The 26,967-nt window shown below is 40.8% G+C and overlaps 1 protein-coding gene across 1 annotated transcript in view; it reads right to left on the bottom strand.

The window, feature by feature from the left end:
• Positions 1-2,663: 2,663 nt before the first annotated feature.
• Positions 2,664-26,967, bottom strand: part of Lancl1 (LanC like 1) — a 38,418-nt gene continuing 14,114 nt past the window's right edge. The window contains exons 3-9 of the mRNA XM_048344829.1: positions 20,586-20,802; positions 14,715-14,850; positions 13,926-14,072; positions 10,216-10,398; positions 7,681-7,857; positions 6,683-6,755; positions 2,664-5,715 (exon numbers count right to left, since the gene is read on the bottom strand). Coding sequence (XP_048200786.1) covers positions 5,639-5,715; positions 6,683-6,755; positions 7,681-7,857; positions 10,216-10,398; positions 13,926-14,072; positions 14,715-14,850; positions 20,586-20,802 — 1,010 coding nt within the window. The 3' untranslated portion in view covers positions 2,664-5,638. The remainder of the gene's footprint in view (positions 5,716-6,682; positions 6,756-7,680; positions 7,858-10,215; positions 10,399-13,925; positions 14,073-14,714; positions 14,851-20,585; positions 20,803-26,967) is intronic.

Raw genomic sequence — 26,967 nt, 5'->3', positions numbered from 1 at the left:
GTTTTCAGAGTCCCCTTCAGCATGGGTATTGCCAAAATAATCCAAATGGAATATTTTAATGATGGGTCTGGATGATAGGTGAAGTAAAGTGGGAGTTCACTACAATGAAACGGGGTCCCCCCCAAGGGAGGGGATTCCTGGTTCCCCCAAGAGTCCATCACACAGTCTCTAGCTACAAGATGATAAAAACATGGATTTATTGGGGAAGTAAAAATTGAACAAAAAGTGAACCAACTGGCCTTGGTTGCAGCCCAGACTCTGGAGCTGAAACTGCCGACCATGTGTGCGGGGTCGCCGCCCAGACTTGGGAGCTGTAACCACGCGCACATGTGGCCTTCCTAGTTATAAGGCAAACATCACAGTCAAACTTGCCACACACAGGTGGCCAATGAGGATACAGCACTTACAGAGCATGCTAGGCCGCACGCAGGTGGACAATAGAGTTACAGTCTGTTTCATAGTATCTGTTTGAACCAACCCATCATTCTAGTTAGAATTGGCACATAGATTTGACATCAGGTGGATACGCCCACTCTGGAGGGCACATGGATTTGATGTCAGGTGGATACGCCTACTCATGGGAGGGCACAGGTTCTCTTGAAGCTCCCAGGCCTCAGGTGGTCAATTTACATAACTTATCATAATAAAGGGGAGCTTCCCTGGATAGGGTGGGGGAGATCTTAGTGAAGATGGAGTTGGCTTCTACTCTAATCTGAGCTGGAGTCAACCTGAAGTCCCTCCACAGTTAATGATGGCACTGGCCAGATCTGACCTCCCTATTACAATAGGGTTTTGTCCAGTGTCTTCTCCCTGTAAGAGTACCCAACTTCAAGATTTCTAAGTATAGACAGAAACCACAGAGCACACGAGAGATCTAGCTTTATGTCAATTTTTGTGAAATAAAGAAAATATTAGTTGGGAGTGTTAATAGGAATATTTGATGGCATTTTCTTATAATTGCTCATCAAATTATTTGTTTGTCTATAGTAAGTATATCTATTTAATGTACCCAGAATCCCAACCAGATACCTTGCACATAAGACGAGACATGTTTAGTGAATTCTGAGGGAAAGTGGCATTAAAGCATCATTCATGGCACAATCAATAGGACGAAACTGCAACACAAATCCAACAGTGCCCATAGTTGAGGTTGTCTCAAGGGACATGTGCACTTTTGAATGCCAGATCCTCAGAAAACTATCATTGTCAACAGTGAGCCACATCAGTATATTTCAGGTTACAAATGCTTTTCTTAATATTCAGCTCCACCAGAGAAATTAGTCAATTGTGATACTACCTTTTATAAACCCATTTATTAAGGGTCCGCCTTTTGCTGCAGAATGACTAAGTGCCTCACAAATGCTTTCTCTAACACTTATTTGTAGAGTGATAGAACATTAGCTGTGGATTTAATGTCACCACGGTTGTAATTTGCATGTCGATGAAAAGTTAACATAATGTAGAAATGTGAAATTAAGCTGGTTGGCTGTGAGCAGCAGCTCTGCTAAGATCCATTTCTCTATCCTCATTATTTCACTTCTTGCCTTATTGTGTTTGCTGCTTTCTCTCATTACTCACAAAATTGTAAAATGAGTCCCCAGGGATGCACAAGCACCGGGCTTCTTGAATGGTATTCCGGCAGTTTACATAATGGAAGCTGCAAAGCCATTATGTTCCCCATTGTAAGAGCCAGTGTTGTCCTGCTTTGCTAATTGACCCAGAGCTTTAGAGAGAAAACAGAATGGGTAAGCAAACTTCCCGAGAAACAGTGTCCAGGGCTTTCAGAATTAAAGTAAAAGCTAAGCTAGAAGACTAAGGAATACAGGAGATTCTAGTACAATGAATCCACACTGGAAGCTATCTTGAGGAAAAGAAGTATCATAAAATTATTATCCTTTTCTGAACAGAGTACGAGGAGAGGGAAGGAGGCAAAGATCTTGTCACAAGAGACAAATCACTTAGGTTTTGTTGATGCAATTACAATGATGCCGTGATGTTATATGCTTGCCCTACATTTCTTCTGATAGGAAGAAGTAAAACAGAACAAGGTGAGCTGGCCTTGCTAGTGGAAATGTACTTTAGCAGCATTGGCAGGAATGTTCCAGCAGCACTGTGAGTCTGTGTGACACTGGTCTCTAAGGCACTGGCCACCCCATGTCCTGTTGTCTGTATTAAACATCACCACATCTCTACTTCACTCAAGAGAGGAATAAAAATCACTCTGCATTTATCCTCAGTATTATGAATCATTCCACCTGTAGAGAAGTAAAGGGCAATACAATCATATGTGCTAGAGGATAATGTGCAATTTGGAGATGAAAGTGAGTACTTTGTAATTTGACAAGGTTTTGTTGTGTGAAGTGACCCTAATTAGCTATGTACAAGTCATTGGGGTGACAAAGCAGGACCCCTTCCTAATACCGCATGTACATTTTATAGTTAGGTTTTATTTGATCCCCTTCTCTATGTAAGTCTTAGTCACAGAACCAGATTTCCAGAACTAGGCCTTTAGTGACTGACTATGGGGTAGATTCACATAGCAAAGAGATGGATAAGACACTGACTGCTCTGCTTGCAACCATGTAGGATTGAAATTCCACAATTCTACCATTGAAAAATATTTTCTTTTTATAAATCTCTATTTTTAGAAAATAGTAGAAATCGTGGTTGTCTTAACAATAAAGACAAAAGTTAGGAAAGAACTTAAGAGTCTGAATGCAAAGAAAAAGACATTATTTACTACTGAAGAAAAAATATTTTTCAGGTTTAAGTTGAAACGAACAAAAGCACATTACAATAGGTAGTCCTAACAAACTTTTATTGAGAACTGGTAAGTCAAATCCTTTATACAATATATAAATGCAAATGATATCAACCCTTTCCAGTAATGATAATGTAACACTGCAGTGAATTCCCTGAATATTCCAGATGCATTGCATATCTACAGGAGAAATAGTTCTCTGGCCCGGAAGGACAGAACATACAGAAGTGTGCTCTGCTCTGTTTAGGGGAGGCAGAAACAGAATTAAGATTCAGTGTGTGTCACTGGCAACTACAGGTGAATTCTGGGATCCAGAGGAGTGTGTAAGTCAACATTCACTGTCCATCATTTCTATTTCAAAATCTGTTGACAGAAGGGAAGGCATCCTAATAATGCATGTAAACTAACTAGAGAACCACAGGAGCAGAGATGTCTCTCAATTCTGTTATTGAGGGAAATGGGAATAAGGAGAAAGTATACTTAGATTCCCTTTTACCTGGAACTACCTGCCAGGGAGGTTTGTGATGACAACTAAGATGCAACGAAAGCCCCATGGGAACTGAAAAGTGAACCACTGAAATTTCTCACCACTGCTTGCACAAAAGCATGGTAAGGTAACGAACTCTGCTTGACAAGATTTGGAGCTTTACCACCTAGTCTTTGCATAGAGATAAGCAAGGTTACTGAGTTTTCTGGGAGGCCACTAGGGAGAAGGTTTATAACCAACGAGAAAAATAACTGAACTGTACTAAAAGTGACTGAAATAAGGACATTGCTTCCTTCTGAAACTAAGAAAGCTAATGGAACTTTCTTTTAGTCACTACCATAGTGACAGGTATTGGTGTTGGCTCTATACCCTGTTTAAAATCTTAGCTCTTTAGTGTAAGGAAACAATGGTATAAACATCCTACCAGCCTAATAAGTTTTAAAAAGCTCAAGTATGAAAAAGATAGGTAGAATCTTACACTTGTATTTGAGAATGAATTTCTTAATGGATGACAATAGCGTTAAGTGCAATCCAAACATGAACAAGAACATGACTCAGAATGTTCTTTTCCCTGTTTTGAGTTCTTCATCAAAATGCTCACGAAGCGCTGTGGTCAGGGCTGCTCCGGCTTGCAGAAGGAGAGTGGCTTTGTTCTTTTCCCCTGGTGAAGATATCTATAGTAGCTAAAAGTACAGGCACGATATATGACATTTAGTTAAGCCAAATGAGCTTTCTCCTCTCAAAGTGGACACCTGGACAAGGGCAAATAAATGAGCTTTGCTGTAAGTGTCAACACCAATGGATAGAAACTCTCCTGAAGAAGGCACAGCTGTCCCCAGCTCACCAGCAGTACTGCAGAAACTAAGAGAGAAGCTTCAGGCTCCAAACTGAGCAGTGGGTTACTTCTTAGATCCTACTGTTGGCAAACTTTAAAGGATCAGACAATTTCTAAGTTCCAGTAAAAATAGCATTTTTTTTTGTGACCAAGAAATTGCACATTTAAAATTCTCAGAGCCTGTTGTTTTATAGTTTCAACATCTTTCAAATCAGTCAAGAAGAGTGGTCTAGGAAAGGCAGCAGTGGGGGGGGGTGGTGGAAGGGAAGAGGAGGTAGAGGAGGAACCAATTTGTACAGAATTTAAAGCATCAAGGAATCCTCATCTACCATATAAAACCTGGTTTTGTGGTTTCAGAAACTGATGAGCTGTTCAGACTGCAATATGCACAGATCTATCTGTTTATAGGAAGGATTGTTTTCTGGATGATGCTTCCTAATAAGTAAAAATTCTCTCCAAAGTTTATTCTTTCTCTAGTGATTGGCTATCTGGCCTTCTTCTTTTTTTTTTTTTTTTGCTCTGCTTGTAAGGCAGAAGAAGGCTGAATTACTGCATAGAAACACCAATGTTGAGAGAAATTGATGGGAAGAAACTCAGCTTATAGTGGACAGCAAGTATTAACTTATAGTCAGTGCCACGTAAGTAAAAAAAATCAAGGGTTAGAAGGTCAGTGGACCAGGACAGACTGGAATCCTACACTATAGCATATGCACACAGGAAATGTGCTACCTGATCTTATTCCAACACCAAAAAGCAAACAAATAAATCAAAGCAAATAGTTCCAAAGAACCCTGAACTTAAAAATAACAACAACAGCAACACTAAAAGTGTTACTGATAGCTTATCTTGAACTAACATTCAACTAAAATGTGTGACACAATCACATTTGCAAAAGTTTTGATATAAACACTGGCATGCAGTCCCAGATGCTTTTTTGTCAAATCAGAGGCAGATTTTACAGTGCATTTATTTTAATCTCTAGAGCAAACAGGCATCAGGAATTTGAAAAGTGGTGCTTAGTTTCCAAGTCTCCTTTGTAGCTCTTGTGTCTTTTCTCCTAGAAGCCACTATTTATATTTTGTCCCCTTCTATTATCAACCAGTTAAAGAAAAGCAAATAATAAAACTTACCCCTTGTTGGGGTTAAAGTATGAAACAGAAGAGGTAGAAGGTAATATTCAGCAACAGCTACATATCTACCTCCGCTTACCTATATGTAATTTCTTTTAAACATTTTTTAGAATAGCAATAGATAGTTATGTTCATAAATTTAAATAAGAGTAAGATTTCCTCCAAGTCCTGAAATACATGTAAATGACCTCAGAGGATTGTACTTATTATCCATCCTTTCAGACAAAACCTAAAAAGAATGTCTTGCTTACTTTTAAATAAAAGTATATAATGAACAAAGGAATCAAAGCAACGACCATTCTGAAGAAAACAACTAACTCAGGTACACAGTTGGATTCTGTATTTCCTTGAAAAGCAACAGAAGTGTGCAGCACTGATGTGAATACACAGGAGGCCATGAGTCCAGCTGGGCGGCTGCTCTCCTTTTACAGCTCAAATGCAGGGAACTTGGCTTTCAGAGGAACTAGCAGGTCGGCCAGGAAGTATATTGTTCCAGCCATTCCTAAAGGAAGAAAAAGAAGTGAAGTTATGACACCAAATGACTTTACAGAGAAGCATGGAGAACATTTGATATTAATGGCACAGATTTAAAGAAAATGAGGATCTGCCTGTATGTGAACACTATAGTGACATACACAGCTGTTTCCTACTGAAGGGATCAGCCTGAGGTTTTTTTTTTTGTTGTTGTTGTTTGTTTGTTTGTGGGTCCTGGGACTTGAACTCAGGGCCTGGGCACTGTCCCAGAGCTTCTTTTGCTCAGGGCTAGCATTCTACCACTTCAGCCACAGAGTCACTTCTGGCATGTTATGTGGTACTGGAGAATTGAACCAAGGGCTTCGTGCATTCTAGACAAGCACTCTATCCCTAAGCCACATTCCTAGCCTGGCTGGGATCAGCCTTTTTATCTAGGGAGAGGACAGGATGGAGAATAGAGGCAAACACTGCCCTGCCATTTACCATGGGTGAGTTCCCTCCCCAGGGCACTGTGGGACATAAGGAAGTGATATTTGCATGCTTCTCAATGTGAGTTACTCCTGGCTCCACAGATGGTTCTCACCCTTACAACCACTAGGGTTATGTCTGCAGGAGTACCAGGGGTAACTGATTTATAATGCTCATGTCACACATAAAATAGCTGCAGGGATTGAGTATAAAATTAATTTGTTGGGCTGGGAATGTGGCTTAGCAGTACAGTGCTTGACTAGCATGCACAAAGCCCTGGGTTCGATTCCACAGCACCACATAAACAGAAAAAGCTGGAGATGGCGCTGTGGCTCAAGAGGCAAGTACTAGCCCTGAGCAAAAAGAAGCCGGGGACAGTGCTCAGGCCCTAAGTTCAAGCTCCAGGACTGGAAAAAAATAAATTAATAAAAATAAATTGTTGATACAATTCCAATTAAAAAACACTAATTACTAAGCAGAGAAATAAGAGTTTATATTAAAAGGCAAATAAGGAATGTGAAAAATACCTTCAAAGAGAGAGAAGGGGGTGTCTGGGGTCCTGCATCCATGCTCTCCATAATCTAAGCACCACTCGGCAAACTGAAAAGGAAAGCAAGTTAGATTACTGAAGTGATTTCTTCCTAGAAGGGAGTAGAGATTGTCTTATGTGTTACTCTGAGAACTATTGAGTCAGGAAATACATTTAGTGCTGAGAAATAGATGGTCGGAAACAGAGTACACAACTTGGGAGGAAGCAAAGGAGTTCTCTGAACTCCACATATGTCCAAGGTTCTCAAGGAAAGAAAGAAAGGTACAAACCTTCCTAAGACCTTTTTTTTTTTTTCCTACTATAGATGCTGTTCAGTAAAATTATGCCCTTTAAAGGAATGCCAATTCAACTGGATAGCCCAAGAAGGATTTGCTTAAATAATATGTTTTGCTGGGCACTGGTGCCTCATTACTGTAATCCTCAGGAGGCTGTGATCTGAGGATCTCAGTTTGAAGCCAGCTCAGGCAGGAAAGTCTCTGAGACTTTTTTTTTTGCCAGTCCTGGGCCTTGGACTTAGGGCCTGAGCACTGTCCCTGGCTTCTTTTTGCTCAAGGCTAGCACTCTGCCACTTGAGCCGCAGCACCACTTGTGGCCATTTTTATATATGTGGTGCTGGGGAATCGAACCCAGGGCTTCATGTATACGAGTCAAGCACACTTGCCACTAGGCCATATTCCCAGCTCTCTGAGACTCTTATATCCAACTAATCATAGAAAAAGTTGGAAGCAGCACTGTGGCTCAGGTGGTAGAGCAGTAGGCTTCAGCAAACAAAGGAACTCAGGAACAGCATCCAAGCCCAGAATTCAAGCCCCAGGACCAGTAAAGTGTGTGTGTGTGTGTGTGTGTGTGTGTGTGTGTGTGTGTGTGTGTATTTACCTGGAGACTCCTGGGGTTGAACTAAGTTAATTGTATGAACTAGAGCCCTTGCTCACTGTCCTGGAAGAAGTGCTTTTCTGGGGGCAACTTGATGCCTACCTTGCAGGCCCGGTATAGGTACTTCATATCCTGTGTAAGGTTGTACAGTGCCAGGAAGGCATAGGCATTCCCGGCAGCTCCATGGCAAAGCCCATATCCCTTCTTCAGCAGCCCGTATTGCCAGATCACGTCAGCACACTGGTAGGCATAAGAGAGGTACTGCTCCTCTTTGAACACCTGCAGACTCAAGGAACATGACCTTCAGTATTCAGGGTACATAAGAAAGTTCTATTGACACCACTTCCTGGTCTTGTAGAAGGGGGAGAGAGGGAGGAAAGGAAGCAGAGTTTGGCAAAAGAAGGTAAAGCATTTATGGCAGACAGCTGTATTATACTGCTAGAGACAAATGGCTAAACTGACTAGCATTGCTGTCATAATCAAGCAAGACCTGCAGTATATCTAAGATTTGCATGTGTGTGTTTGTGCACATGTGTTTTATTGAAGGAGTATCACTATTCAACTAACAAAATCTTATATCTTACTCAAAGGCTCAAGAAATATTTTGACGCCTTACATATGAAACTGTAACCCCTTTGTACTTCACTTTGACAGTAAAGAAGAAAAAAAAAGGAAGAGGAAAAAAAAAGAAATATTTTGAGTAGATAGTTTTCTTTTTTGGACCTCATACTGGGGGTTGAACTCAATGTCTTGAGCTCTCCTTTAGGCTTTTCTCTCAAGGCTGCTGTTCTACCAGATGAGCCACACATTTACTTCTTGCTATTTGCTGTTTAATTGGAGATAAAGAGTTCTCTTAGATTTATCAACCCATGCAACCATAATTTCAACCTCCTCAGTAGGTAAGATTATGGCATGAGCTACCAGTGCCTGAGTTCTGAGTAGCTCTTAATATCTCATTGCAAACTGAATAAAGATAGACTAAAAGTTATTATTATTTCTATTAAGCCAAGTGTGGTGGATTATGCCTATAATCCTAGCTACTTGGGAGGCTAAGATAGAGAGGATCATGGAAGACAGTCTGGGTAAAAAGTTCTTGAGATTCCAATAAAAAGCTGAGGGTGGATGGTATCTACCATCTCAACTATGCAGGAAGCATAAACAAGAGGAATGAGGTCCAGGTGGCTTGGGCAAAGAGTGACAATCGTATGAACAATAACCAAAGGCAAAGAGCCATGGTCATGGCTTGAATGGCAGAACACTTGCCTAGCAAGCACAAGAGTTTAAAAACCAGCATTGCCACCACAATTTTTTCCCATTCTAACTTTCTGAAACATGGAATTTGAAGCATTAAAAGCACACTTAGTTATGTGATACCATTGCCTGTTTATAGTCTGTATATTTGTAAGTATCAAAGATCATAAATATCTTGGTTTACGCCTATTTTTTTTCAATTAAAAATCTTTCCTTCCTTGACTGAAGGTTTGCTATAGCAAACAATTTAAGAGTGCTATTTGTATTTTTTATTGTGGTAAAATATACATTATAGAAATTACAATTTGAACCATTTTAAGCATATAATTTATTGGTCTTAATTACACTCACAATACTGTGAAACAGTTCTGCTATTGGTTTGAAAAGCTTGTCACTCCAAATAGAAACCCCATCCCCAATCCCATCTTCCTATTCTAGACCACCTCTATTAGATATAGCTTCATATAAGCAGAAATATATCCTCTCCTTCTGTGTCTGGTTTATTTTACTTAGCATGCTTTCAAGACTCATGGATATTGCAGTACATATTGGAATTCAATTCTTTTTATCACTAAATAATTTTCCTCTGCATGTATATACCATACGTTTGTTATCCATTCATCTATTGATGAATAGATAAGTTCTATTTTGGGCTTGTTGAAAAGCTGTTATGAACACTGATGTGCATGCATCTTTGAATATTTTTTTTGGTGGTATTAGAGTATGAAATCAGGGTCTCAACATGTGGCCCCATGCCCCTAGCCTTTTTTGCTTTAGTTATTTTCAGATAGGATCTTGTGCTTTTGCCTTGGATGGTCTTAGACTACAATCCTACTTCTGCCTCTCACACAGTTGGGATTACAGGTATGTACGATGCTCAATTTGTTCTTTGTGAGATAGTCTCAATAATTCTTTGTCTAGGCTAGTCTTAAAACACTATCCTATCTCTGCCTTCCAAGTAGCTAGAACTGCAGGTATGAGCCATTGCACCTCACCCCGTTGAAGTTTTGCTTTAGGTTTTTTGGGATAAATACCTTTGAGTTGAATTGCTGGATTACATGTTGATTAAATGCTTATAGTTTTTGAGAACCCACAAAATTATTCTGCATGGCAGCTTTACCATGTCACATTTCCATCAGCAATGCATGAGCGTTCTCTCTATTTTTAACGGAGCTGTAGGATATTTACCTTGGTTTTACCTTGCTGCAATCATCTTGATTCTCCCCCAACGAAGCAGTCTCTTGTTCTATGAACCAGTGGGTACTGTGAGAACAAATTCTCACCCACCTAGCAAGTTATCTTGGGATCAGTGATACATATGTTCACCCCCCTGAAGGAATACAAGACTAATTTTCCATTGTGAAATGCTGAAGAAACCCGCAGTACCTTGTAGGCCTCGATAAGCATGTAGATGACGCCGGGGGCTCCGTGGCACCAGTGCACCAGCAGGTCCCGGTTATCATCCACACACGGAGGGTAGTTGCCCGAAGGGAATTTCAGCTGGCAAACGAAGTCCACGCTGGGCTTGACCAGATTATATAACTTCCCATGGTTAACTTGAAGGCTGGGCTAAGAAGGACATGCAGAATTTTGGCTAAAGCAAACAAGACCTCCCAGGACTAAGTTTTAAACTAGAAACAAACAAGCAAATAAACAGAAACAAATCACACCAAAAGATTAGGAGCCATTAAAAGGCTTTGGATTTTATCAAATCTTTTCACCAAAGGGACATTTTGTTTTATTTACTTCTCTGTGATTTCAAGTTTTTAAAGTAAGTCAAATTGGGCTGCTAGTTAACTATTACTGTATGCATTGCTTCTCGATATTTGTTGTCACTGATAGACACATAAATGACTTTCCCATGTCAAAACTTGAGTGTATGAATCTATGAGGAGTTTCTTAAACTCTCAGAATCTGAAGCATGCTTTAAAAACTACAAAGAGCCAGGGTGCTGGTGGTTCAGACCTGTAATCCCAGCTACTCGGAGGCCAAGATCTGTGGGTCACAATTTGAACCCCACTCGGGAAGGAAAGTCTGTGAAACTCTTCTTTCCAATAAAAACTACCAAAAAAAAAAAAAAAAGCCAGAAGTGAAACTGTGGCTCACATGGTAGAGTGACAGCCTAGAGTAAAAAAAAAAAAAAAGCACAGGGCTGGGCACCAGTGGCTCACACCTGTAATCCTAGCTACTCAGGAGGCTTAGATCTGAGGATCACAGTTAGAAGCCAGCCTGGGCAGAAATGTCTGTGAGATTCTTTTCTCCAACTAATTACCAGAAAACAGGAAGGGTTGCTATGGTTCAAAGGGGTACAGCAGTAGCCTTGATCAAAAGAACCCAGGAACAGTGCCCAGGCCCTGAGTTTAATCCCCAGAATGGTGTGTGTGCACCCCATTAAAAACCAGCATTGCCAACACAAAGATGCATCAGACAACCAAGCATAGCATTCAGAGAAGTAGCAGGGCATGTTCTCCATAGAAAGGGAGACTCACAGACTTCTGATTCTGATGCCCAATGACATCAGCTCTGTAGAGGATTCAACACAGAGCTGTGCATGGATTATCCTCATACAATGGTGAACAGACTCACAGGATATGCTGACACAGGTCATATGAGCCACCCACCTTCATACAGTTTGTAGTTTCTCTTTTGCAGTCCTGTTGTCCTTAACTCAACGCACTGCTAACTCTTTAAACAACACATCCAAAGTGCTGTTCTTCTGGGCAGGGTGTGTGACTGTGGGAAGGGGGAGAGGGCAGCGGTGTTCTGCCAGGTAGGGCTGTGAAGGAGTGGGGAGGGCAGTGATGTTCTGTTAAGCAGAGCATGGAGCTGTGGAGGTACAGGAAAGGCAGTGGAGGAAACACAGGGAGAAAGCGGTAAGGGATGAAAGGGATGGAGCCTGGCTCTCACAAGACTCTGAAAGGGCACCGTGTCCTTGAGAGGACACAAAGATTGACTCTACTATACACAAAGGACAGTGTCCACCCTCACTTTTTTTTGGCCAGTCCTGGGCCTTGGACTCAGGGCCTGAGCACTGTCCCTGGCCTCTTCTTGCTCAAGGCTAGCACTCTGCCCACTCTGGCCGTTTTCCATATATGTGGTGCTGAGAGCTTCATGTGTAGGAGGCAAGCACTCTTGCCACTAGGCCATACTCCCAGCCCCCACACTCACTTTTAATGAATAAACTTGAAGGAATTATCCAACATGATCTAAAAATGATTTATTTTATTTTCATCTTAAGTTTGCTTTTAGACAGGGACTTGTTATGAAGCACAGGCTGGCTTTTAAACCTGAAATTCGCTTGTTTCAGACTCCCAAGTGCTGGGATTCGGGTTGTATCACCATGCCTATCTTACGAATTAAAAAACTGACCTTAAGTTTTTCAGTTAAAAAATTGACCTTAAGTTTTACAGATTTCTTATTTCAGCTAACAGAAAGAGGCAGAACAGAAGACATCTCTGCTTTAATAAAAGGTCAACAAGGACACTCAGTCACTGACATATATAGTTGGAGCTCATTTTGAATTTTAGAAGATTCTCCTTTTCTAAAACGCTTGAGAATTTACATATACATCCAGAAACAAAGAGCCACAAGAGAAGGGACCAGAAAAAGGAATATAAATTTAAATAGTCAGAAGCCCTAATTATTGTCAGGAATGTTCTAATTGAGAAATACAGGAAAAATATAACAAAACAGCTGGCCTCTGATGGCCATTACCACTCTAAGTGTGGCTCTGTATTCGAGAGCAATAATAACCTTGAGATTTTAGGCTCTGTTCTGGCAGAGGACAGGTCTGACACAGATGCACATATCATAGCCAGCTATCCAGCAAGCAAGCACTCATATTGAACATATTAATGAAGCACTTCTTCATGCCACGTTTTGCTCTAAGAAGGTGGGATGGGTAACATTAGGACCAGCAGGTATGAAGATTCAATTTTTCTTTGACATAAATTCTAACTCTTAAGAGAAAAATTCTCCTTAAGGAGAGCTTATTAAGTTCCTGAAAATGGCATTCTAAGAGAAGTTCTCTTCTGATGATCTCTCTTGTTTCCTACAGTGAATTCTATCAGTTTTCAGTCTATTTTACTTTGGTTGATGTGTTCCAACACTATCAGAACCTAAGAATTATTGGGTATAGCACATTAGGCTATTTTACAGGTAGGATATAATATATATCCTGGTCTTTGCTGTAAGTTAGCCTTAGGCACTGCTCATTGGGTACTTATTGATTCCGTACAGCTTCCTGCAATGATTTGTACCCTTATAATATAGAATAATACTAGTTTTTTTTTCTTTTTTTCTTTTTTTTGCCATTCTTGGGGCTTGAACTCAGGGCCTGGGCACTTTCCCTGAGCTGCATTTGCTCAAGGCTAGCACTCTACCACATGAGCCACAGTGCCACTTCTGGATCTTTCTGTATATGTAGTACTGAGGAACTGAACCCAAGATTTCATGGATGCTAGGCAAGCACTCCATCATTAAGCCACATTCCCAACCCTAGAATAATATTATTAATTCTTATTAATTCAAGGCATTTGCTGAAAAGAAGAGCAAAAAGGCACTTCCCACAGAATTATAGGCCCAAATACTTGAGTCTGCACAGGTGGCAAGAATGTTTATCTACAGATCAAGTTTCATTTCAAATACAGTGACTTTTCTGTTACAAAGGGCCTGGCAGCTGGATACCAATGGCTCATGGCTATAATCCTAGCTACTTCAGAGGCTGAGATCTTTGGATCAAGGTTCAAAGCCAGCTTCAGCAGGAAAGTCCATGAGACTTATTTCCAATTAGCTACCAAAAAGCCAGAAATGGAGTTGTGTCTCAAAAGGTAGTGTACTAGCCTTAAGCAAAACAGCTCAGGATGGCATCCAAGCTCTAAGTTCAAGCCCCATGAACTGCACACACACACACACACACACACACACACACACACACACACGAGTAAACTGCACTCTGGTTTGGGTAGATCAAGTGATCACAAGCATCATGGCACAGTGGTTGACAAAGAAAGGAGATGGCTCAAGATTCACCTCCCATGCAAAAGCTTACTTGTGTCAGGAAGCACATGGTAAGCTACACCACACTCACTCCTTACCTGCATCAGGTAGTAATAAATTCCTGCCAGGCCATGTGCTGCCCCCACATAATATTCCTGGTACCATTCATACATCAGGGGAGACTTTGCTGTGAAGTTTCTCTTTCGAGCAAGACTCTCCCCGGAGGTCAAAATCGTTTCACAAATCTATAGGGAGCAAGGTAACCAGAATAACAAGATAATTAAAAACCGTCCTGGCAGAGACAGGGATTTTTCTAAGAGCTTTCAAAGGGCTGGTAGCAAATTAGACAGCATCTTCTGGCCAGGGAAGGGCATGCACTACTTCTGTTTCAGAGAAATGAGTGTGACTGTACTTGGCTTAAATGAGGAAGGGTAAGGAGAATCCTGGAGTCATTTCACTGGATAATCAAGAATTCATGGGCTGGGAGAGTGTGAGGGAAGAGGTGACATTGTCCAAAAGAACTATATGCTTTAGCTGACTTATGTAACTGTAGCCCCTCTGTGAATAACCTTTATAATAACAATTTTAGAAAAAGGAATTCACAGGTCCAGGGAAAGCCCCCACTCCTGTAGACCCAAAATGAGATGTCTGCATCTGTGAGGAACTCAGGCTCTGCCTCCCTCTGAGAGGAGCCCTGTACTCTCCACCTCAGGCCTCTCACTCCACAGCCCTCCCCACAGGCTTCGAGCAACACTTGGTGTGAAGCCATTGGTGTTCTGATTGTACATCCTGCTTGGGATGTGCTAAGTGTTGAGACAGAGCCAATTTAGGCAGAGTAAACAAGTGAGATTCCTAGAAGACTTGACAAAAGCACAAAAATGTGTTACCTGCTGAATATGACTTTGAGGAATCTTCTCCTCACCAAAGTTCTTATTGATGAAAAGAAGAGCATAGATGTAGCCAGTGCGTCCATAGAGCATTTCATTCGGAACATGGGGGTCAATCTTATTTAGGTGAATTAACCTGAAAAGGACCACATATTGGTGCATATTTAAAAACGGTAGATTAGCTGAACCCTGGTGGCTCATGTCTATAATCCTAGCTACTCAGGAGGCTACGATCTGAGAACTGCAGTTAAACAAAAAGCTGTAAGTAGAGCTGTGGCTCAAGTTGTAGAGTGCTAGCCTTTGGCAAAAAGCTCAGGGACAGCGCCCAGGCCCTGAGTTCAAACCCCAGGACCAGCACCAAAATAAATAAAATAAAATGGTAGATTAAAAAAATATACCTACACTGACACATAGACAGACATTAGTCTACAATTAAATCTCGTTAGTTTACAATGGGCAGACAGGAACCTAAGAATATGAGAATGTCGTTGACCCTCATTGAACCCCTCCCTACTTCCTCATGCAGGCTTGCCTTATTAGGAACACTTAAGTAGAGCTGCAGGCTGGGGTGACATTTAGCTAGGGAAAGTACTAAGTCAACACTCAAAGCACCATCTGCTCCCATAAAATTAAATGCCTGTTGCATTTCTTCTTCCTTAGTTTACTCCTTAAGCAAACAGGCCTGCAGAAGTAGCTATATAAGTGCCTGATTAACTACAGTCTTCTAGTCTCTCAGCCTTCTAGTTCTTACCTTCAAAAACAAAGCTGATTACTATTTTTTTTGTATATTCCTAACTTTATACACATCTAAGCAAGAGTAAACATACAAATACGAATGTATGCCCACTAAATGTTCTGTAGTGTGCTATTTAACAAGTACTTCTTTAGGCTGGGGATATGGCCTAGTGGCAAGAGAGCTTGCCTCGTATACATGAGGCCCTGGGTTGATTCCCCAGCACCACATATACAGAAAATGGCCAGAAGTGGCGCTGTGGCTCAAGTGGCAGAGTGCTAGCCTTGAGCAAAAGGAAGCCAGGGACAGTGCTCAGGCCCTGAGTCCAAGGCCTAGGACTGGCCAAAAAAAAAAAAAAAAAAAAAAAAAAGAATAATAAAAATAAATAAATAAATAAATAAACAAACAAGCACTTCTTTACAGCCATTCGGTGTCTGCACATGCGGCATACCCTCACTCTTTGTAAGTTACAGGGTAATATTCTGTTAAGTGGATGTCTTATCATTGACTTAACCCAGCATCTCAAGGTTATATTTAGTTTTGGTTTCAAGTAAGATACAGTAAGCACACTTCACTCTGCCTTTCCCACTAACTCTCATTCCAAGTCCTAGATATGATACCCCAATCAGCTATTTGAGGACTCTGAAAAGAAACAGTAGCACGCAGAATGGGTGGAAGGCCACATTTTCTTCTCTGGTACTCCCTTAACCTTAATTTAATACAGCCCAAAACCTAGCAGTAGGTACCAGGGGGCAACAAAAAAGAAGGACCCAACAGGATGAACAGGAAGGGGAACTCCTACTCTCGGAGGAGGTGGTAAGCCTCCTTTCCTCTCCTCTGTTCTCTATGCCCATGCCACGGGCCATCTTACAGTGCGTGCAGGCAGAAGGGGAGGCCATGGTAGCCCACAGGACTGCTGAGGGAGGAACACTTCCTCACAGGTCTGAGGAGCAAGGGGGAGGTGAGACCTCCTGTTTCACCTCTCTGTCCTCTCCACCATCTGACCCAGGGCAGGCTCACTGATGGGGAGTACTTGGCAGAGCAGGGTAACCAAGATCAGAGAGTTCAGATAAGAACCAAATATATCAACTTGTATAGGATTTAAATATTAAAACAAAAAGTTTGACTTTCTTTTGCAATGGAGAGTGAACAACTGATTTGAAAAAGAACTATAAAATATTATTCAGAACAATTATTGTACTAACTTCAAGATGATCATTACAAACTAAAATGTCTGAACCACACTATCAGAAAATGTGGCTCCTTTATTTGTCAGTGTTATCAGCTACAATACCACTAGGTGGCAATACAAAATTAGCATTCCAATTATTTTGCCACCAAACTGCCTGGGATTGCTCAAAGCAGGTAGCACACACTGTTAAAAACATGTAGTAATAATAAAGTATTGGTCACAGTGATGATCTTGCTACAATATCATTTAGGTTAATGAGAGGCCATCTTCCCCTGGATTTTAATGAACTAGTGCTAAAATTCATTGAGCTGATGATTACTAAATGAAAGCCTTATGATGGCATCTTTTCCAAGCTATATTCTCAAAATAAATGGTAGCATTAACACATTCTAATGGTTGTTTTATGTGTTTTCAGAAGTTCTCAAATCCACAAGTATATCACTGCAGCTCCATTTATTTGTTTTGATTGGTTAATATTAATAGCAACCAATCTTTAGAAGAGTTAAGCAAGGCACTGGAATATTACTAGAGGAAGAATAGAGACATTGCAAATGAAGAGTTCTTTCCCATTCTTAGCACTATTTTCCCAGAGTGCTTGTGACTGGGAGAGGGTTTTGTTTTGTGTTCTATCAAAAGGTTTTCAATACTGGAAAACCAAAGAGAAAGAAGTGCTTTTCTGACCCTGTACTAAAAAGAGAGACGTTAAACAGAACAGAAATGTTTAACCTCTCTTGTCACTGTGTGTACTGAATAGGTTATGGTCGTTCCCTAATTGAGTACAAAACAGGCAATGCTCTATCTGTGTTGTGGTACAAGTATCTTTGCGTAGAAAGAGCAAACAGGGATATGGGACATGATGTATTACCAGGCATCAGAACTATCTAAGAGCTTGTTATCTGCCCTGGCCATCTGCAGGTACAAATGAACACACACACACACACACACACACACACACACACACACACACACACACACATCCTACATACATCTTATACATCTTCAGGGGAGTCAAAGTGTTAAAGACCTCTCCAAGGAAAGCAGAAATGCTCTTTCCACATTGGAAATCATTTGTGGGTGTTATCTAGCATGGAAGTCAAGATTCTCAGAGGCTCATGGTTACAAATCTCTTCCAAAGGAAACACCCATCTTTTGATTTCAGTGTGTCTAAGGATTGGACTTTTACTTTTGTGTGTGCTGCTCCTGGGAATTGAATTCTCTGAATTTTGTTTTGCTCAAGTCTAGTGCTCTACCACTTGAGTCACAGCTAAACTTCTGGATTTATTTTTAGTACTTTACTGCAGATGAGTCTCACAGACTTTTCTGCCTGGGCTGGCTTTGAACTGTAATCCTCTGATCTTAGACTCCTGAGTAGCTAGGCATGAGACACTGGTGCCAGGCTAAGGATTGGACTTTTGATGATCTCAAAGGCCCCCTTGCGTTCTCAAATTCAAAATTATGGTTGTAAAAAAAAAAAAACCCAAAAACCTCATTACATTGAGAACATGTAAGCTGGACTACTGGTAAGTGGGACTACCGTGCTGGCAATGGATCACAGCAGACACTACACAGAAGGCAGGTGTCTAACATCCCAGAAGGGGTATGAGATGAGGAAGGTTCAGCAATAAGCAAAGTCAACCAAACAAGTAAACTTACTAAACACACAATGACACCAAATAATTTTGGACTTACAGCAATTTCATTGAGAAAATTATACATTCTTTTAATTAAAAGGGAGCAGATGGGAAAGATGTTGGAAGCACTGTCATTCACAAAGAACGTTTTGTATCCTTCTCTTCTGACAAAAGATCCAAAAGCCTGAGAAGTCAGACCTGCGGAATGGTCGCAGTCTTTTCTTGAATACATACAAAGTAATGAGGTTTTAACATTTGAAGTTGTGCTATATAATTTCTAGGCTCTGATAGATGTAGCACACACAAATACACAGACAAATATTTATTTAAATGTACTTATATAAATATCAACCCAGGGAATGATTTATAAGTCACTATAGGTAGAGCAAAAGACTCCTTAGTCTATCATCTACTTCCTTCTCTTGCAACAACTGCCAGTAGAAAAAAGGTTATAAGAAGACAGCTGGGAATGTGGTACAGTGCTTGCCTAGCATGCATGAAGCCCTGGGTTTGCTTCGTTAGTACCACATAAACAGAAAAAGCAGGAAGTGGCCCTGTGGCTCAAGTGGTAGAATGCTAGTCTTGAGCAAACGCAGCTCAGGGACAGTGCCAAGGCCCTGAGTTCAAGCCCCAGGATAGGCAAAAAATAAAAATAAAAAACTTATAAGATTACCACGGTATGGGAAAAAAATTGGGAGAGGAAGGATAATTTGCCTATGTGTGATTATGCAAATTACATGCAACTGGGGTTAAACTATAACCATGCGGTGATTCGTTTTTTCAGGTATAACAATCATAACTTAAAAAGTGTGGCAAAATATACACTTCCACACAGAGCAGCCAGCTTTTAGGATCCAGAGAAATTGGATCCAGGACTCCAGTAGACAATCAAGCCCCCCATATAGAATGGCCTACTAGCACATACCTTATGAAAATGTCCCCATATCCTTTATTCCTCTCTAGATCATTTACAAAACTTAATACATGTAGGTGTTTTGCAAACAGTTTCATTGTTTAGGAAATAACATTAAAGTCTGTACATGTTCCAGTACCAAGACAGGGTTTTTCTAACATTGGATCCATGTTTGGCTAAATCTGTGGATAGAACTCATAAATAGATGGGGCTGGGGATATGGCCTAGTGGTAGAGTGCTTGCCTCATATACATGAGGCCCTGGGTTCAATTCCCCAGCACCACATATACAAAAAACAGCCAGAGGTGGTGCTGTGGCTCAAGTGGCAGAGTGCTAGCCTTGAGCAAAAAGAAGCCAGGGACAGTGCTCAGGCCCGGAGTCCAAGGCCCAGGACTAGCCAAAACAAACAAACAAACAAACAAAAAAACAAAAACAAAACCCAGAACTCATAAATAGAGAAGGCAAGCTAGATAAGATTAACCAAGGCATCCTCAACATATCACATCTTAATGAAGTACTCTTCTAGCAGTGAATTACAAGGAAGACAACGAGCATGAAAAGCATGTCCAGGGCTAGGAATATGGTAGAGTGCTTGCCTCACATACATGAAGCCCTCAGCACCCCATAAACAGAAGAAACCGGAAGTGGCGCTTGAGAAGAGGTAGAGTGCTAACTTTGAGCCAAAAGAAGCCAGGGACAGAGCTTAAGCCCTGAGTTCAAGACCCAGGAGTAGCAAAAACAAAAAAACAAAAAACCATGTCCACTCAGAGACAGTTACCACTGGGATGTTCTGGAGTTGCCCCTCTACCTGACAGAGTTAAGTGATTGGTGGGGGTGAAGCGGGGCATGTATCGGTCTGCAGAGCTGCATAGCAACTACACTTCTAGGTACAATTAGTGAGAGGGAGTGACAAATTAGAAAACACATATATGTGGCTTATGTGCACAAATGTTTAGTCATTCATTAATTTACGAGGGTCTAGTGGACAGTTTATATTAAAAATGAAATTCAGGTGTGTATGCCATTGCCGAGAAAGGTAGTGTTAAATCAGTTTGCTGTCCCTCTCAGTTTGTTGAGGCCTCTTCTAGCTGCTCTATGGGAAGGGAACTGCATTCTTTGTGATTCTGATCTAGGAGCCCTACGGATTAGTAACCATGTGATTAGGCATTTGATCTCACTTGTTACTGAACTAATGTTTAACCTGGAACAGAATCTTATATCTTGTAATAAAATAAGGATTAGGATGGTTGTTCCTTAACTATAACACAGTAATGAGAATTGATCAAATGCAGGAGATTTGTCGGCTGAGAGGAAAGTAAACTCACTAGAATGTTCTTTTGCTAATATATGCAGAATGCAGAATGATACTGAGGTAATAACCCTGACAGAGAAACAAGGATACCTCGTGATGCAGTCCTCGGCCTGCTTCTCGCTGTTCATCTTGTGATAGAGCACGGCGGCCACGGCCAGGGGGCCTGCATCCCCACACAGGAAGGTGATGGAGCGCTTGCTCAGGCAGTTTAGGCTTTGCTTGACGTGGCCATGAGCCATCTGCAGATAGGCAGGGTCCCCAAACACCTCATAGAGATGTAAGTAAAGCAACGCAATACCTAGAAAGCAAAAGGAAAGCAATGTAAAATAAAGGAAGGGTAGTTGCATTTATTACTTTGGTATGTTGTCTCCTCAGCAGTGTGGATTTTTCAGAAGACCTAGCAAATGCATAAATTATTTGTAAGTTCCAGTGTCTAGCTCTAGGCTCAGTTGTTGCTAAGCAGCTCTAAAAACAAGGCATAGGTAATCACTTACTTGTCCTCAGTTTCCTCATAACTGTAACTCTATGTACATAATAAGGAATCAGACTTTGTCCAATTATAAATAGACATGTAGCCCATTATTAATTATTTCTCCCATTTTGGCTATTGTGTCAATGTAATTTATTTTTATCTTGGTGCTGGTACTGGTGCTTGAACTCAAGGCCTAGATTCTGTACCATGCTTTTTCTGTTCAAGGCTGAGGCTTTACCATTTGCTATGGCTTCTCTTCCATCTTCTTGGTAGCTAATTAGAGACTAGAGTCTCAAAGACATTTTGCCAGCACTTAGATTTCAGCCTCCTGAGTGGCTAAGATTACATGCATCAACTACTACTACTGTTAACAACTTAGTGCAATTTTGTTTGTTTTTTGATGCTGGAGATTTAACCCAGGGTTAGCGCCTCCTAGGCAAGTACTTTATTACTGAGTCTCATCCTGGGTCCAAGGTATTCTTCTTGGTGGTTATTTGTTAAGGTATCAGGTTCCAAATAAACAGTCACCCTTTTAATGAAACATCTATTTCATTATAAATAAGAAATCATTTGTCTTTGTGATTTAAATGCAGATTAGGGAATGAGAAACACATCTGTCTTTACACAAAAGATAATATTTTTTTGTATGTGTGAGGAGGTGGTTTGTGTGACCAAATTCCATACCCTAGTATCTTTCCAGGCCAGGATTATAATGACGTTATTTGACATCTGAGAAAATACATTTGAGTCCTCTTTACTTTGTCTTCTCTGTCAAAGACCCAATTACTTGGGTACTTGTAATGGAAAAGTTGTCAATGAACTTCTGCCGTGCTTCTCACCGGACTTGCTTCTATCCTCCTGAAGCCTGCCTGTGTGACTGAGGTATCATCTGTCCTCGCTGCAAACACCTGCCATGGTGGAGAACCTTCCTTCCCAAGCCAACGACTGTCCCAGCTTCAAGGATGTGGGAAGGAAGTCTGCTGCCTACAGCATTTCCAAAACCCTTTTTTCCTCTTCAAGTACATTTTCCATCTCATTTACCATTTTTAGAAGACACAGAGCCTCTGTTTAAATCTAAATTAATAGAGCCAATCTCTTCATGGATTTCAATGCAGTAAAAATGCAGTCTGCAAAAATTACTTTTCACTGTACTGAGGACAATTTTAAATTTAGATAGTTTTCTCATTTTGCATGGTAATCTCCAAAGCTTTGTGCTACAGACAATTCAATTTCACGTGTATATTAAAGCCAAATTTTCATTTCCTGCCAAAGTTAATAACCTTGTCTGCTTTTTCAAAGTGGCTGAGTGTTAGTAATTCCATAAGCTGAGGATCAGATGTACATGATGCTTAAGGTTTCCAGACAAGTGTACAGAACCACATATGTGGCAAAGGAGAAAAAAAAAAAAATCTCCTTTTCACAAATGATCAATGTCAAGAGCTTCTTTCAGAATTGGGTCCTTAATAGGCTTCATCTCCATCCGTATCACGCATCTGCTGGCTATCCATTTAAATTGTTACCCTTTCATTTTGCCCTCCTATTCCCAGTATTGCTTGAACTCCCCTCATTAAGTTATGTAAGCACCAAGATAATGACATGATCGAGATCTGAGAAAATAAAAAGTGATTAGATACAAACCCACTGTTTTCCTCCTTAGACTTTTGTTGCTCAAGATAAAAAGAACTTTCTTCTTGGGGTAAATATTTAATAACAAAACTTATCAAGACTAACAGTGTGAAGATTTGATATATTTCCTATGAAAAAATATAATCATTCTGAAGTCTCACAGTATTTCACTGTGTGTTTTTTCTTTTTTCTTTTTGACAGCAGAAAAATTTCCAGGATTTCAGATTAATAGGTTCTATTTCTCCGGGTCCTTGTATTCTGAGCTTGAGGTTGATTATATTCTATCTAAAGGACCTTCTGCAGATTGTAGCTCACCAGGTTCACCTTCCTGTCACAGCATGGTGGGTGAGGAGACCCATGCTCAGACATACACATAACGCAGACCAGGTAAGCACAGTAAAATTTTCATGCCTTATCAACACTAACTCAATACTAGAAAAATATGGGACACTGCCTGTGGCCAAATGTCTTTACCTCAATCCAAAGGTCACCTAACTCTAGACAGTCTTCATGCCTAAAACATCACCTTTGCCTAAGTAGGAAAGGCTTAAAGATAGCAGTTAAGGAGGAACCAAGACCCAAGCTCATAGGTTAGCAGCCTCCAACGGGCACTAAAATGCCCTGATCTGCAATCTGTATCAACCATGCTCTAACAAAACAGCATAAAGCACAGTATGACCTACAGCACATTCCACACCCGTCCCTCCCTCATCCATCCCTGTCTCTTCTAGGCAGTTAGGTTCCATGACCTCACCCACTTCCCCTCAATTGCCTCTAAGCTTCTAGAGAAATGCTCATGTGTTGTTCTCTGACTTCTGTTTCAGACATGTCTGATTCATATTCTACTCTGGCATATGAAGACTTGGCTCCCATGATAGGGACTTCCAGCTAGGTCCCAGATGCACCTAGGTTTTCCCCCAGCAACAATGCCAGGGATTTTGGCTGAGCACAAGGCAGCAGAATCTGCATTGTAGCCCATAGTTAAGCTCTTACCAATGGGATGTACACAGAGTAACAACGAGGACAACTTTAAAGTGTCCTTGAAGGGAAGGGACTTGCTTTTTTCTTCCTCTTTCTAGTTTCCTCCTACAGCTGCCCTTTCAGACCATGAGCTGGAAGTGATCATGATGGCAAAGCATCAACAAGAATGTACCACTCTAGTCCAGATTTTACCTATTTACACGAGAGAATAAACTTCTGTTGGGTTAAAGGCTCTGCTATTTCAGTTGTACTGTTTCACACTGGTTAAGACTAATCCTAAAGAACTGAAGTCTTTTCAAAACTAGAAAAGTAGAAGAAGCTATATCATATAGAGTCCTACCAGACAGGTAACGATTTTGGTTCTATTTCAAATGCAGTACTTGAACTGTGGGAAGAGCAGAATGAATTTATGAGGGGCAGGTGTAGGAGGGCAGTTAGGAGCAGACAGCAGTGGAGGGCACAGGAGGAGGTGCTTAATAGAGGTACAGTAAGTGAGCTGGGGGAACTCACCTCCACATGCAATTCTAGTCTCTGAAGGACCCTTCATAAGATAAGAAAACTCATGTCTAGGATACAGCCAGTACAGGAGGGCTGACGCAGAACCATGTAATTTTCTCCTTGTAAGGTTCTCCTTGGGGAGGGCTCCATGAAGATGCCTCTACTTGTTTAAGTCTGCGCCCAGTACCTGAGTTACTTAGGTAAGTGGCATACCTGGAGGCAGTTACCTCCTGCTTCTTTGAGGTCAAATCCAATCCACCTGGCCAGATCTCCCACCTTTTCCTATATAATCCAACTCAACACAGTCCCTGCTATCTTTCCTTTTCTCTCTTTCTCTCTTTTTCTCTTCTTCCTTCCCCTCTGTCTCCCCATGCCTCCATCTTGTGTGGGCTGGCAGTTTGCTTTCCCCCCAATAAACTCCTTTCTGCCTGAACCACATGGTGGGTTTCCTTTCTGGTGAACCTTACGCTTCTTTTTGCTATAGAAAATGCTATTTCTTTAAAAGGTGACAAACATCATTTTAAGATGTATTTTTTGGCTAAGGTGATAACATTTCCTTATACAGTATTTGCTAAGCAAAAACCTAGAGTAACAGAGATGTACTTCTTTCTTCTATTTTTACCTCTTCTTCCAGAACAGAAAAGGTTTAAATTTTGATTAGATTTAATTACTAAAAAAAAATGCTCCAGTTGGGCACTGGTGGCTCACACCTATGATCCTAGATACTCAGGAGGCTGAGATCTGAGGATTGCAGTTGGAAGCCAGCCCAGGCAGAAAAGTCCTTTGTGAGGCTCTTATCTCCAATTAACCACTCAAAAATCAGAAATGGAGCTGTGGCTCAAGCTGTACAGTGCTAGCCTTGAGCACGAAGAGGCTCTGAAATAACACCCAGGCACTGAGTTCAAGCCCCACAACCAACAAAAAAGTTCCAAATTGTTTTAGATTTTATAATTGTAAAATAAAAGCCTCCTTTTTCTGAATCTAGATAAATGTTAACTTTTTCCCTAATAGAGATTTTTAAGTTAACTATTGTTTATTTTCTAATTTGGTCTGTTCCATGGTGATTATGATCAAGTTATGAAAGCCAAGTTCCTACTCTGAATGGTTCTGTTTCATAGACTTGCTCTCATGTGTGACTTAGTCAAAATGACATATCTTACAATGTGGCTTAGTGGTAGAGTGCTTGCCTTGTATGCCTGAAGCCCTGGGTTCGATTCCTCAGTACTATGTAAACAGAAAAGGCCAGAAGTGGCACTGTGGCTCAGGTGGTAAAGTCCTAGCCTTGAGCAAAATGAGCTCAGGGATAGTGCCCAGTCCCTGAGTCAAGCCCCAGGACAGGTACTAAAATAGAGACAGGCTTAGAAATGACTACAGTGAAATCTGATTAGACATTATTTTTCTACAAGTCCTAAAGTCAATAAAGGTGATAAGTAAAATATTTGGAATGCTATCTGTTTCTTTGTTACCTGAGACGGTCAACCATTCTCAATGTGTTTCAGGAGCAACTGGACTAAAAGGCGATGTATGTGTGAGTGTGAGCTGCTTTTCGTGTGTGTGTGTGTGTGTGTGTGTGTGTGTGTGTGTGTGTGTGTGTCCCTCTAGTCCCTGGGTTTTTATTATATTATTACTATTATTATCTTTAGGTAGATGTGCAAAGGAGTTTCTACTCAACAAAGCACTTTAGTAATACAAAGGCATCTTAATTAACATCACTCCTTTTAACATTCTTACTCTTTCTTCCCCTACCACTCTTTTCCATTCCTTTTCTTAATTTTATAGGATACGCACTGAATCTTATGACTGCTTTCTCCCCCTTTCTACTTTTTATTTGTCTACCCCCTGAGAGCTGCTTTTCAGTAACACAAAACAAAAAGAACCTACTAGTCACTTCCTTGGTACCTTGACTAGCCAGAAGCCCTGAAACATACTGTATCATACCCTTTGACTCTTTATCACCATCTGCAGAAAACTGAAAGCACATTAAATTCACACCAGTGGCTCACATGTATAATCCTAACTATACAGGAAGTCGGAGGATCTTGGATTGAAGCCTTGTTGGGCAGAAAGGGCTCAAAGCCTTGAGTTCAAGTTCTGATAAGGGCATAAGACAAAAGCAGGTAAACTTAATTTAATTTCTTGGTCACAATAACCATATTTGAACTGCTCAGCAACCACACGTGGCTAGTGGCTACTGCAGTAGATAGCCATTACTGCCCATTACTGCAGAATGTTCTAAAACAGTACTGCTCTAAAGACCAGGGAGAAATTTTGTCCTGTGTAAGACATTTTGTAAGGCTGGAACTCTCACACTTTCTCCTTGCAATATTGGGTTCTGAAATGTCGATAACTAATCCATTTGAAAGGAAAACGATATGCTGTGAGCACAACAAAATTCTGCCAGAAGAGACATTCGGCTAACTTCCAGCACGAAAGCACCCAACCAGATTGTTCTATTCTTTTTCCTCCTATAGCTACTATTCTCGGTAGGGAGGGGAGATTGTTCAGGGACATTTCTAAATCTGAAATTTCCTTACTCAGCTACTTATCCCCAGCAGTACTCTAAATACAGCCAGCTGTTGGGAAGTAATTAATACTGAGGCTTTGAATTTCTGGGGGATCATTAGTCCTATTCATTTTGACCAATCAAGACCTAGCTGTGTCTCAAATGAATACAGAGATGATAAAACCTCTGCAGATATATGAACCTCACAAAACACTTCTCTAACTCTACATTGTAAAGATTACTCCTTCACAGTTTTCATTTACTTTACGACTAATTGGCAGCAATATAAACGTCTGTCACAATTCTTCAGCTCTGTGAGGTGGTGCTGTGCAGTGGGGGTTTGGAAGGTTCCTTTGAAGAAGTCGAGGAGGAAGAAATCATGCTAGAATTTT

Source organism: Perognathus longimembris, chromosome 4, assembly GCF_023159225.1.
Source record: "Perognathus longimembris pacificus isolate PPM17 chromosome 4, ASM2315922v1, whole genome shotgun sequence".
Taxonomy (NCBI): domain Eukaryota; kingdom Metazoa; phylum Chordata; class Mammalia; order Rodentia; family Heteromyidae; genus Perognathus; species Perognathus longimembris.
This window is presented reverse-complemented; position numbering and strand designations above follow the sequence as displayed.